The 14663-nt window shown below is 41.7% G+C and overlaps 1 protein-coding gene across 1 annotated transcript in view; it reads left to right on the forward strand.

Annotated features, from left to right (window-relative positions):
* ATP10B (ATPase phospholipid transporting 10B (putative)) overlaps window positions 1–14663 on the forward strand; it is a 112384-nt gene that overhangs the window by 69638 nt on the left and 28083 nt on the right. The window contains exons 15-17 of the mRNA XM_045792041.2: window positions 2027–2348; window positions 5679–5755; window positions 13174–13299. Of these exons, the coding sequence (XP_045647997.2) occupies window positions 2027–2348; window positions 5679–5755; window positions 13174–13299 (525 nt within the window). The remainder of the gene's footprint in view (window positions 1–2026; window positions 2349–5678; window positions 5756–13173; window positions 13300–14663) is intronic.

Raw genomic sequence — 14663 nt, forward strand, 5'->3', positions numbered from 1 at the left:
TCAAACTGTCAGGGCTGTAGAATCATCTGAAGGCTCAACTGGTAGGTAGTTTGGGCATGGAGAGAAGGCCTTCTTCTAAGCCCACAGACATGATTGCTGGCAAACTTCAATTCCTCACCACGTGGGCTTCTCCGTAGAGCTGCTTCACAACATGGCAGCTGCTTTCCCCCACAGCAAACCATCCAAGAGAGAGGGAAAAGAGTGCCAAATTGGAAGCCATGATCTCTTTATAAGCTAATCTGGGAAGTGACATCCCATCACTTTTGCAGAATTCTCTACATTAGAAAGGAATTGCTAGATGTGGCTCACACCCAAGGGAAGAGATTACACAGGAGCGCTCATCCCAGGAGGACAGGGATCATTGAGAACCATCTTAGAGGCTCCCTTCCACAGTATCTGGCATATACTGAAGGTTAAATGAATGGCAACTATTGTGGTTATTATATCACACTTTGAAACAAGTAAATTCAGAGATTTTATTTTGAAACTTATATTTCCAATGACTTCCTGCAGCCATATGTTGGAGAAATTTATATAATTTGTGCTGGCCCCAACTCGCAGCATGGACTGTCTTGATCTCTTTCCCAGATAAGTGCCTCAGGCATAACCACCCACTCCTGGAACTACTTCCTATCACCCCTCTAGGTTCTGGGCGTAGCCTATTGCTTGCAACACTCAATTTAGCATCCCCTAAGGGAAGACTCAGGAATGATTAACTGCAGTTCTACTCACTCCAGAATAAATGACTCCAAATATTCTCAGAAGCTTCTAGATCAATGGTCCCCAAACCTATCATATCAGAACAAGCTTCACAATTTTTGCCTAATCCACATATTACCTGTACTGTTTTTTCTATTTAATGATTTCATTTAAATTGACTGACTAAACACTTAAATTTATTTTTAGAATTTTTTAGCACTACAGTGAGTGAAAATCATCTTTGCCATGGATAAAAGAACACTGCTAAATAAAGATCATGTGGACAAAATCAGAGAGGAAGATAAACCATAAGAGACTCTTAATCATAGGAAACAAACTGGGGGTTACTGGAAGGGAGGGAGGTAGAGGGATGGGGTAACTGGATGATGGGCATTAAGGAAGGCACTTGATGTAATGAGCACTGGGTGTTATATAAGACTGATGAATCACTGATCTCTACCTCTGAAATGGATAATATATGTTAATTAATTGAATTTAAATTTTTTAAAAGTTTCTAAAAAGAGATCATGTGAACAAAACAATGCTATTAAAATTGATGATCCGGTTGACTGCCACGACTTTTCTCTATCTTTATTTGAAAGTAGTGTTGCAAAATCTAAAGAGGCACTAAGGATATATTTGGAACCAAAGTGTGACTTTATCTCTGATACAATCAAAGGTAAAAGAGGAAAATTGATAAGAGCAAATAAGTCCTTCACGATGTTTCAAGGTAAACCTCAGAAAAAAATCAGTAAGAAGTTTCTTTACATCAGTAAGATGTTCACATTCATCATCAGTTTTAGCCAAAATGACCAATACATTCATACCAACAGATAAACATACAAAATATTTTTTCAATTAAAAGCCATAATGTCAGTAGCAATGATTTGCCTCCACTAGTAAGTTGCTAGGGCAAGTTACTAATGATTTCACTGTTTCAGTTTCCTCATCACTCAATTTCCTAAGGAGAACTAAAATGACTTTTGAGAAATAGAAAGCATTATACCATCATGACACATTGTCATTATTTACCATCACATTCTATTATTAGCTTATACCATCCCTGTGTCGGTCCCCAGCTTGCTGAGCTCCTTCCCCTCCCATTCCCTAGCAGTCTCTATTTTGCCATTAATTTGCTTCCAAATTAATATTGCTTTGATGCCTTTTGAAATATTGCAGAGAAATTAGAGAAATCAGAGAATGATTCCTGAGTAATCTCTATGGTGGTAGAGTTTCATAACTATTTTACTAAAGGATAAAGTGAGATCTTTAACCTACATTTCTAGTGCTGCTTACTAATACAATATTTATTATTCTAACTCTATAGGAAACTTGCGAATCCATCCTCAACTGTGCACTGGAAGAAGTAAAGCAATTTCATGGACCACAGAAGCCAGACCGCAAGCTCTTTGGGTTCTGTTTACCTTCTGAGACGCTACCCCCCACCTCAAGAGCTGCAGTTCCAGACGTTGGACTGGTCATCGATGGGAAGACATTGAATGCCATTTTTCAGGGAGAACTGGAGATGAAATTTTTGGAGTTGACTCAGTACTGCCGGTCTGTCCTATGCTGCCGTTCCACCCCGCTCCAGAAGAGTATGATAGTCAAGCTGGTGCGAGACAAGTTGAGCGTCATGACCCTTTCCATAGGTACCCATCTTGCTGAGATGTGGGCATAGCCTGTGAGGCTGATCTCACAAGAGGCATGGGCCAGAGGTGGGAGGTCATAATTCAAAGTCGAGATACCCAGGCTGGGGATCCCTGTCTTACACTGAGAGAGTTCAAAGTGACAGCCAAGACATGGCAGCCGGGAGATGCAGCAGAGGCTAAGTAGAGTGGGAGAGTGATTCAAAGTTCTCAGGATTAGCACGTCACTGAGGAAAGATTAGTACTTGAATGGAGGTAAAAGCCAGAAGGAGCCTCAAATTCAGAACATTCACATAACTCAGTAATAGACACTCAGGCCAACTCAGTTCTGGGACACAGACCATTTCCCTTTTGATGCTTAACACCTGGCATAATAATATAAACCTCAGTTGTTTGTGGATTTGGTATTCTGCTGAGTGTTGATGGCTGGTGGGGAGACTGTAGAAGAGGAGCCTACCCCATATGTTCACTCCTGCAGGGAATGGCCAGCAATCCCTGTACCGACTGATGAAAGGTGACTCCAAACTTTGCCGTGAAAGAGAGGAAAAGGCAAGGGGGTCAACGCTCAGAGGCGAAGACCCTTTGCTCTTCTTTGCTCCCACTTTTATTGGTCCTTCAAGAAAATCACAAATCCTTTATCACTGTTCCTCGAGCACATGTGGTGTGACCCGGGGTCTTACTGAAAACTGGGAGGATCTGTTTACGGGAAAGATAGGATATGCTAATCTTCGTGTTCTCTGAATTCTGCTAAACATAGCCTAAGGGACAATACCTACATCTCTTAGACCACAAGGCGACTGTTTGGCTAGGAAAGCTTCAGGAAGGCAATTCCCCAGGGCATTCCAGTGGCAGAGTGGTCACGTAGGCCTCGGCATGCCAAAGGCCTACGCCCTTCTCCGAAACCTTCCCCACCCGCAGCGGCTTCCGCGTTACATTGTAGCAAGCCAGGTATTATGGCTGATTTCATGCTCCACGTTAACCCCAACTCGTTCCTAAATACAAGGCCCAGCACAACGCATACACTCGACAAATGCTGTTTGGTTGGTTGATGAAAAAAATTCTTCATAGGAGACTAAACTTTAACCATTGTTAAGGCAGAGAAATAAAAACTGTATCTACATCAAACCTTTCAGGAACAAGCAAACCTGGTGTACAAGAATCTTCACGACCTGGTCTCCACTAACCCTCCGGCCACATCCTTCACCACAGCTATTGTCCATTCCCCAACATCTGGCGCTCCGTGTTCTAACCAAATGGAGCTGCTTACCATTCTCCATGAGCCTTGTCCTCTCTCACTCCCAGGACTTTGCACAAGCTACTTCCTCTGTCAAACACCCTTTGTTCCAATCCCACCTACCCTTCCTTCTCTCTGGGAACTCCTGCAGCACAGAGCCCTGAGCGCTGCAGAGCCCCGGTCTGCTTTCTGTGACGGCCTGCTCAGGAGACCATGTGTTCCTTGAACAGAGGGACCATGTCAGTTTTACCATTTTGTCTGTGCTCTGTGCATATACCAAGCACATAGTAAATATTGCATTCATTTAGGGATATTCCTACAGATGCTTCCAGGTTCTATCCTTCCTACACAGACATGGAAAGAGATTTTTCCTTCCTGGTATTTCAAATTAAGAAGCCTATTTACACATTGTTTTTTCTCCCAGGCTTCAGGCAAAAGCAATTCAAACCAAAAAAAAAAAAAAAAAAGAGGGAGTGGGCAGAAAGAATACAGGGAGCAGAGCTTCAGCAACTGTATCCTAATTTTATTCCCTGAATTGTCCTCTTTAAAACTTTAGACACACCCAAGGCAACAACCCAGGACAGACTCCCTGAGGTAAGAAATTGGCTCCACTGCCATAGAAGCAGAAACAAAACCAGGAGGGTGAGCAGTGGCCTGATTCCACACCTCTGCTTCCACTGATTTGCTAACAGAAGAGGTTAAAGGGTGGATTTGCTCTCCACGGGGAAGAAAAAAATAACGTGCTCCTATACTATCGTAAAAAAAAAATAATCATTACAAGAATAATGGCTACTTACAGTGACAAAATTTGTAAGATTAATTTCATTGCCAAATAACTAAGGGAAGAAAATTCTCTCCCCCAATTCCATATTCTCTATGTTATCTAATATATATTTAATTGCATTCTATTATGAGAACCTACTGGAAAAAGAGGTGGGGCCAGGAGGAAAATGAAGGCAATGCAGTCCACAAACCAAGGTCACCAGCCCGAGTCCAGCCCCCTACATGTTTTTGCAGGGATATAAGAATGATTTTTATGTTTTTAACTGTAAAAGACTATTTGCCTCTCAGCAAGAACAGTTGTTCAATTTTGCTTCTTGGCCCACAGAGCCTAAAATATTTACTATCTGGCCCCTTATAGAAAAAGTTTGCTAATCTCTGGTCTGAAAGATAAAGCTCTGGGAAAAGCTAGGTTTGTAAGGAAAGCCTCACTGTATGGAGCTGTGCTGTCCAAAACGGTGGCCACCTAGCTATATATAGGTATTAAATTTAAAATTAAATAGAATTTCACCAGCCGCATCTCAATGCTCACATGGGGCTAGTGGTTTCTATATTAGTAAAGATACAGGATATTTCCATCATCACAGACCTATATGACAGTGCTGGAGGCTGTGTGTGTATTTCCATGCCCTAACCTCCAATTTCCTGAAACAAACACCTTAGTTTGTTAAATGGGAACTCAGTGTGACTAAATGTTCCTCAACCAAAAAAAATCTGTCAATCCCATTTTCCTATATTCAGAAACAAAACTGAACACCATCCCTGTCCTTGGACACCATTGACAATCGGATGATTCAGCTGTCCAGACATTCCAATGGTCTTAATATGGTAAATATTTTAGCTTATACTGAGTTAGGAAAGGTAGCAAAGATCTTCACGCCAATGCTCCTGGGCCCCTTCCCTAGCTGGTTTACCCTTGCAGAATCTCTGTGTTGCTCAAATTTTCCGTTTGCTCATTAGTGAAGTCCGTTGTAACATTTGTGAAGGCCTTTTTTTTTTTTTTTTTTTTTTTTGGTCAACTGTAAAGCACTGCCACAGACTCACTATTGTATTCCCAATACCTAATATTGTGCCTAGAAGAAAGACACAATAAACATTTGTCAAATAATAAATAGAGCTTCTTGTGAAAGAAGAAAGGACCTCTCTCAGGCCAAATAGTGTAGCAATGACTTTTCTTATAGGACTATTCAGAGCAATGTTAAAAGTATTCAATTATGTACAAATGGGGACACTTTACAGCCATCACTGTAACACCCTTTCCATTGTCATGCAGCAGTTAGACCGGGAATAAAGACACCTCATGATCGATCTCCTTTCAGGTGATGGAGCAAATGACGTAAGCATGATTCAAGCTGCTGACATTGGAATTGGGATATCTGGACAGGAAGGCATGCAGGTACTGTTCCCCTCAATTCTTCTCATTTCTTCCCTAACTCCCCTTGATCCTTTTTGAAGAGTTATGGAATTCCCCCACAGTGTAGGAGGAACTTCTCCCCAAGAGCTTTGCAGAATTATCATCTGAGAGTGACAAGGCTTCCATGTCTATACATAACCTCCATCACTATACCCCTGCTACCCAGTCCTTCTGATACAGAGGAAAATTGAAGGATGCTTAGCTTTTTTTGGGGGGGGGGGTGCAAAAAGGTGGGTTTCTTTTTTATTTATTTTTTGTTGTTATTACGATATGTTAGTCACCATACAGTACATCATTAACTTTTGGTGTAGTGTTCATGATTCATTGTTTGCATATAACACCCAGTCTTCCATGCAATATGTACCCTCCTTAATACCCTTCACCGGGCTAGCCCAACCCCCCACACCCCTCCCCTCTAAAACCCTCGGTTTGTTTCCTGGAGTCCATAGTCTCTCATGGTTCGTCTCCGCCTCTGAATTCCCCCCTTCATTTTTCCCTTCCTTCTCCTAAAGTCCTCCATGCTATTCCTTATGTTCCACACATAAGTGAAACCGTATAATTGTCTTTCTCTGCTTGACTTATTTCACTTAGTGTAATCTCCTCCAGTTCCATCCATGTTGATGCAAATGTTGTATAATCCTTTCTGATGGCTAATATTCCATTGTATATATGGACCACTGTTGAAGGGCATCTCGGATCCTTCCACAGTTTGGTTATTGTGACATTGCTGCTATGTACATTAGGGTGCATATGGCCCTTATTTTCACTACATCTGTATCATTGGGGTAAACACCCAGTAGTGCAATTGCTAGGTCATAGGGTAGCTCTATTATTAACTTTTTGAGGAACCTCCACACTGTTTTCCAAAGTGGCTGTACCAGCTTTCATTCCCACCAACAATGTTAGAGCGTTCCCCTTTCTCTATATCCTCTCCAACATTTGTTGTTTCTTGCCTTGTCAATTTTTGCCATTGTAACTGGTGTAAGGTGATATCTCAATGTGGTTTTGATTTGAATTTCCCTGATGCCTAATGATGTTGAACATTTTTTCAAGTGTCTTTTCACCATTCGTATGTCTTCATTGGAAAAGTGTTCATATCTTCTGCCCATTTTTTGATTTGATTATTTGTTCTTTGGCTGTTGAGTTTGAGAAGTTCTTTATAGATCTTGGATACCAGCCCTTTATCTGTAATGTCATTTGCAAATATCTTCTCCCATTCTGTGGGTTGCCTCTTTGTTTTCCTGACTATTTCCTTTGCTGTGCAGAAGTTTTTTATCTTGATGAAGTCCCAAAAGTTCACTTTTGCTTTTGTTTCCCTTGCCTTTGGAGATGTGTCTTAAAAGAAGTTGCTGTGCCAGTGTTGAAGAGGTTACTGCCTATGTTCTCCTCTAGGACTTTGATGGATTCCTGTCTCACATCGAGGGCTTTCTTCCAATTAGAGTTTATCTTTGTGTATGGTGTGAGAGCATGATCGAGTTTCATTCTTCAGTATATAGCTGTCCAATTTTCCCAGCACCATTTATCGAAGAGACTGTCTTTTTTCCATTGGATATTTTTTCCTGATTTGTCAAAGATTAGTTGACCATAGAGTTGAGGGTCCATATGTGGGCTCTCTGTTCTGTTCCATTGATCTATGTGTCTGTTTTTGTGCCAGTACCATGCTGTCTTAATGATCACAGCTTTGTAGTATAGCTTGAAATCAGGCAACAGGATGCCCTCAGCTTTGTTTTTCTTTTTCAACATTTCCTTGGTGATTTGGTGTCTTTTCTGGTTCCACACAAATTTTAGGATTGTTTGTTCCAACACTTTGAAAAATGACATTGGTATTTTGATCAGGATGGCATTGAAAGTATAGATTTCTCTGAGTAACACAGACATTTTAACTTATGTTTATTCTTCCAATCCATGAGCATGGAATGTTTTTCCATCTTTTTGTGTCTTCTTCAGTGTTTTTCATCAGTGTTCTGTAGTTTCTAGAGTATAGATCATTTACCTCTTTGGTTAGGTTTATTCCAAGGTATCCTATGGTTTTTGGTGCTATTGTAAATGGAATCGTTCCCTAATTTCGCTTTCTTCAGTCTCATTGTTAGTGTATAGAAATGCAACTGATTTCTGTGCATTGATTTTGTATCCTGCCACATTACCACATTGCTGCATGAGTTCTACTGATTTGGGGGTGGAGTCTTTTGGGTTTTCCACATAAAGTATCATATCATCTGTGAAGATAGAGCATTTGAACTCTCTGCCAATTTGAATACCTTTTATTTCTTTTTGTTGTCCGATTACTGTTGCTAGGACTTCTAGTACTATGTTGAACAACAGTGGTGACAGCAGGCATCCTCGTCGTGTTCCTGATTTTAGGGGAAAGGCTCTCAGCTTTTCCCCATTGAGAATGATATTCACTGTGGGCTTTTCATAGATGGTTTTTATGAAATTGAGGAATGTTCCCTCGAGCCCTACACTCTGAAGAGTTTTAATCAGGAAAGGATGCTGTATTTTGTCAAATGCTTTTTCTGCATCAATTGAGAGGATCATATGGTTCTTGTCTCTTCTTTTATTAATGTGTTCTATCACACATTGATTTGTGAATGTTGAACCACCCTTGCATCCCAGGGATGAATCCCACCTGATCATGATGGATAACCCTTTTAATGTACTGTTGGATCCTATTAGCTAAGATCTTGTTGAGAATTTTGACATCCATATTTGTCAGGGCTATCGGTCTGTAATTCTCCTTTTTGATGGGGTTTTTGCCTGGTTTGGGGATCAAGGTAGTCCTGGTCTCATACAATGAGTTTGGAAGTTTCCTTCTGTTTCAATTTTCTGAAACAGCTTCAGGAGAATAGGTATTATTTCTTCTTTAAACCCTTGGTAGAATTCTCCCGGGAATCCATCAGGCCCTGGACTCTTGTTTTTTTGGGAGGTTTTTGATCACTGCTTCAATCTCATTACTGGATATTGGCCTATTTAGGATGCCAATCTCTTCTTTTTTCAGTCTTGATAGTTTATAGGTTTCTAGGAAGGCATCCATTTCTTCCAGGTTGCTTAATTTATTGGCATATAGTTGTTGATAATAGTTTCTAATGATTGTTTCTATTTCCTTGGTGTTAGTCATGATCCCTCCCCTTTCATTCATAATTTTATTAATTTGGGTCCTTTCTCTTTTCTTTTGGATAAGTCTGGCCATGGTTTATCAATCTTACTAATTCTTTCAAAGAACCAGCTTCGAGTTTTGTTGATCCACTCTACTGTATTTCTGGTTTCTAAATCATTGATCTCTGCTCTAATCTTAATCAGTTGTCTTTTCATGTGTGGCTTAGGCCTGTTCTTCTGTTCCATCTCCAGTTGTTTAAGGTGTGAGTATAAGGACTGCATTTTAGATTTTTCTATTATTTTGAGTGAGGTTTGTATGGCTATGTATTTCCCCCTTAGGACCACCTTTGCAGCATCCCGTAGGTTTTGGACTGATGTGTTTTTGTTCTCATTGGTCTCCATAAATTGCTTAAGTTCTTCTTTAATTTCCTGGTTGACCCAAATATTCTTAAGCAGGATGGTCCCTAGCTTCCAAGTGTTTGAGTTTCTTCCAAACTTTTTCCTGTGATTGAGTTCTAGTTTCAAAGCACTGTGCTCTGAGAATATGCAGGGAATAATCTCAATCCTTTGGTATCCGTTTAGACCTGTTTTGTGACCCAGTATCTGATCTATTCTGGAGAAAGTTCCATGTGTGTTTGAAAAGAATGAATATTCTGTTGTTTTAGGGTGGAATGTTCTGTACATATCTATAAGGTCCATCTGGTCCAGTGTGTCATTCAAAGCACTTATTTCTTTGTTGATTTTCTGCTTAGATGATCTATTGCTGAGAGTGGAATGTTGTCTCCTACTATTAATGTATCATTATCTATATGTTTCTTTACTTTGGTTAACAGTGGCTTATGTAGTTGGCTGCTCCCCTGTTGGGGGGATAGATATCTATAATTGTTAGAGTCTCTTGTTGGATATACCCTTTGAGAATAATATAGTGCCCTTCTGTATCTCTAACTACAGTCTTTAGCTTAAAATCTAATTTGTCTGATATGAGAATTGCTACCCCAGTTTTCTTCTGAGGTCCATTGGTATGAAAAATCGTTCTCCATCCCCCTCACTTTCAGTCTGGATGTATCTTTAGGTTCAAAGTGAGTCTCTTGTAGACAGCATATGGATAGGTCATGTCTTTTTATCCAATCTGCAACCCTGTGCTGTTTTATGGGAGCACTTAGGCCATTCACATTGAGAGTGATTATTGAGAGAGATGATTTTAGTGTCGTCATGTCTGTAAAGTCCTTGTTTCTATAGATTGTAAATTTCCATTCTGTATCACTCTTGGAGTCTTTCTTCTTTTATAGAATGCCACTTAATATTTCTTGCAGGGCCGGCTTGGTGGTCACATATTCTTTCAGTCTTGGAAGCTTGTCTCTCCGTCCATTCTGAATGAGAGCTTTGCTGGCTGCATGTTCTTCTCATTTAGTACCCTGGATATGTCTTGCCAGCCCTTTCTGGCTTGCCAGATCTCCGTGGACAGGTCTGACATTATTCTGATGCTCCTCCCTCTGTACATAAGAAATCTCTTCCCCCTCGCCACTTTCAAGATTGTTTCCTTGGATCTAAGATTTGCAAATTGTACTATTATATGTTGTGGTGTCAGTCTGTTCTCATTGATCTTGGGAGGGGTCCTCTCTGCCTCTTGGACACAAATGCTTGTTTCCTTCCCCAAATTAGGGACGTTCTCGGTTACAATTTGCTCAAATGTATCTTATAGACCTCTCTCTTTCTCCAGCCCCTCTGGGATCCCAATAATTCTGATATTGGAGTGTTTCATTGAGTCAGTAATCTCCCTCAGCTTAGTTTCTTGAAATTGGATTCTTTTTTCCCATGTCACCTCTTTTTCCTTCTTTTCTATCATCTTATCCTCTAACTCACTAATTCGTTCTTCCGCCTCATTTACCCTGGCAGTCAGAGCATCCAGTTTAGACTGCATTTCATTCATAGCATTTTTAAGTTCTGCCAGATTAGTTCTCATTTCAGCCCTTAGAGATTCTATATTTTCGTTAATATTTTTCTCAAGCCTATATGTCATCTTGATAATTGTTACTCTGAAATCCATTTCTGACATCTTGGTTATATCCATATCCATTATTTCTGTGGCAGAGGCCACAGTCTCTATTTCTTTCCTTTGTTGGGGGTTCCTCCTCTTTGTCATTCTGATGAGGTGTGGTTGCAGGAATGTACAGAGTCCAAATTATTGACCAGGACCCAAGCAAGATGCATGTGTTTTATAGGGACCTTAGGGATGTGAGCTTCTTATACTTCCAGCCTGCCTTCGGGGGGAGGGGCCTGCCATGCTGATACTGAGGCAACTGTATTTGGGCAGAGTTGCCTTGCCCCCTGTTGGGGGGGTGGGGATGGACTCAATGAGAACCGGTTTTTTGGGGCTTTTGTTCTCTGGCAGCTTTCCCTGGTGGCTTTCTGTGTCTCCTCTGAGAGAGCAGAAGTAACTATATCCAAACCTCTGTCTCAGAACAGAGAGATCGCAGTCTGCTCCTCACTGAGCTCACCAGGCCACACTGACTCCGTTTCTGTCTGTGCTGCTAAAAACCCACAGTGCCCTGGGTTGTGTGTCCCACAGCCACTCTCCCAGTCCTCACTCCCAAGGCGAGCATGTCTCTGCCCTTTGTGCTTGTAAAACCGCCAGCTGCCTGGTTCACAAGTGCACTCCTGAGCTCCAGGTTTCAGTCTGGTACAGTATCCTAAAGACCTTTCCCTGCCCTGCTCTGTGAGTCTGTGCCTGGTCCCCAGCATGGGAGGCTTATGCCTTCTCAGTGCAAGTTCACGGAGGCTCCCTCCCCCCTCCGTTTATCTTCCGATATCTGCCCACAGACTCTCAACTCCCACTTCATACCTTGAGACCAACCACCAAAGAAGTTCTGTTTGTAGAGATCCAGATATATCTTCTTACATCTCAGGCTGATTTCATGGGTGTTCAGGATGGCCTAATAGATATCCAGCTCTATTCAGGGGACTGGTTGAAATAGGGTCCCCTACTTCTCCGCCATGTTTCCCCCTCAGGCAAAAGGTGGTTTTTATTAAAGCATGGGGACAGGAGCCATGGGCAGAAAGAGGTGCACTGGGGTCATAAGGAGTGGCCTGTGATATACTTTCAAGTTGAGAGGGGGTTACTGATAGCATAAGTCTCTAAGGAATTTTGGAAACTGGGTTTCCAGGACCTTGAGGGGGGCTTAGCTCTTTTATAGACAGCCAGAAATACCTATATTCTAAAGCCAAAGAGTACCCAACCATTCAGGAAGGGCTAAGCTTTCCACTGACTCCATTCTTCCTCTCTGTAACCTCTACCGCCATCCAAGAGTACAGTGCCCTCCATGAGCAGTGACAGGTATAAGGACATTTGAAAACATTTTCAATTGCCATTTTAGTCTTGATGGCTAGATTGACCTATAAATTATAAGGTACCCTTTAGTAAGTGTACCTAATTGAGTCAAAATTCAGGTTGGGACAAGCACACTAACTTGAACTACTAATGTTTCCCACTAAAATAGACCCCACTTTGTGGTTCTGAACCATTAACAACTGTATTCCCACCACTAGTGCAGACAGAGGCATTGCCTAAATTTGTTGGTGGGGATGAAAGAACACAGTTACCTTTTGAGTATCTACCATATATCAGCACTGTATTAGGCACTTCACATTTATTCCAACTAATCTGAACTATCACAACTCTGTGTTAGGAATTATTACTCCACCTTTTTTTTTTTTTTTCTGATGAAACTGATGCTGGGAAAGGTTAAATAGCCTGACCAAGATTCATACCAGGATCTATAACCAGGCACTTCCAAACCTCATACTCTTAAAACAGTCTATGAACTAGGTCATGTTCTGAATAATCCCAAGGGCAGAAGGCATATTTCAGCTCCATGTAAAGGAAGAGCTATCCAGCCATTAGCTCCATTTGGGAATGGAGCAAATGGTCTGCCACAGGAGGAAACCAAGGGTGTTGAGAGGTTTGAGGATTACTTGCAAGAAGGCCCCTACTTTCTGGTTAGCCATCACATCTCTAGCATGGTGCCACCACGGTTAAAGTTTATCAGATAAATAGAAGGAGATGAAGGGCCAGACTAGACCATGAGTTCCTTATGAGCTGCCTTTCTTGGATTCTAGTGAGGTTTGGATTTTCCAGAAGAAAGGATGGGGTGTCCAATTCCAAAGAACCACCCTAGGTGCTACATGATGACAAAGGGTCTTCTTGGCCCTACCAGCTGTGGACCTAGAACAAAGCATAGCCCTCAAGGGAGACTCTGGTTCATTGGTGGCCATGGATAGAAGCCAATGTCTCTGTTCTGCCTTCTCAGGCTGTTATGTCCAGTGACTTTGCCATCTCCCGCTTCAAACACCTCAAGAAGCTGCTGCTTGTACATGGCCACTGGTGTTACTCGCGCCTGGCCAGGATGGTGGTGTACTACTTCTACAAGAATGTGGTGAGTAGCCCTATGGTAACCTCCTGCACAGAGCTTGGGAGGCCCTGCCAGGGAACCCGCTCCTACCACAGTGTTAAGACAAACCATCTCAGCATAAGGGAGTGAGTGAGGCTGGCCTAGATTTTGAATCCTGAAACTCTTTCCTACTAGCCCTGTGAGCTTGAGCAATATAACTCACTTCTCTAGCGCTCAGTTTCTTCTCTGGTAAAATGGGCTATGACTTTTGTGAGGTTAGTGTGAGCATTAGCAATACTGTCTGGACAGTACCCGGCACATGGAAGGCGGCGTGCGTGGTTGCAAGCATGGGTTCTTGTGCTGGATGCATTTGGTTCAAATCTAGGCTCTTCTATTTGGTAATGGCCTTATACCTTAGTTTTACCATCTGTGAAATGAGGATGATAATAGTACCTTTCCCCTATATTTGCTAGAAGGATTACATGAGAGCTTGTGTATAAAGTGATTAGCACATAATAATCACCCTATAAAGTCAGCCATTATTTTTTATCATTATTGCTGTTGTCATTGGTCTAAGACGGGCTCCATAAATGAGACTTACTTTCTGACTACAAGAACAAAGAACTTGAAGAATAATTAGCTTGACACATATCTTAAATTTTCTCCCCAGATACAGCCATCCCAATGCAAGAGCCATATCCCACCCCTTGGGAAAGTACAGTTTTAAGACTGGAGTCCCTGGCTTCTACCTGACACTATGTATCACTTCGGCTTCCCCAGCCTTCCCAGCAGAGAATTCAGAGGTCAGGACATCAAATTTCTAGTGGCAAAAATGTTGGTTTAGATTGGATAGATCATCTGGGTTTTAGTCTTGCCTGACTCTAGCATGCTGTGTGAACTTAGAAGAGTTACTTAACCTCTCTGAGCCTTGGTTTCCTCGTCAATAACATGGAGACACTAGGACTCCCTCTGTCCCTAGAAGTATTATCAAGAGGCTTTAGTGTCAGAACTCAGGAAAGCATGTAACACTCTACAAATACAATCATGGGAAGATAGCATCGTTTCTCCTAAAAAATATGTTCATTTCTGTCTTGTTGATAAGGGCTCAAAGCAGGCACACACCAACTATTAAAATTGACAGAGGCTCTTATTTGAAACCTTGATTAACAATGGGTATTGGAAGAAGCCAGAACATTGCCGTACTAAAGGAGCGAACAAGGGGCCTGAGTTTTCATTACCTAGTTCAAGGACCTTTGAATAATCCCGAAGAGTCTCCAGATAGAATCCGATTCCTGTTTGCATAAAGAAAGAGGGAGGATTAAGAGTAGAGCGATGGCAGAGAAATGCATTTGCCAAGTAGCAGCTGCAAAATTGCATTTTGTCCTTGTTCCATTCTCCCAGTCCTGATT

This window comes from Ursus americanus, chromosome 15, assembly GCF_024610735.1.
Source record: "Ursus americanus isolate L20-20 chromosome 15, mUrsAme1.1.p, whole genome shotgun sequence".
NCBI classification, from domain to species: domain Eukaryota; kingdom Metazoa; phylum Chordata; class Mammalia; order Carnivora; family Ursidae; genus Ursus; species Ursus americanus.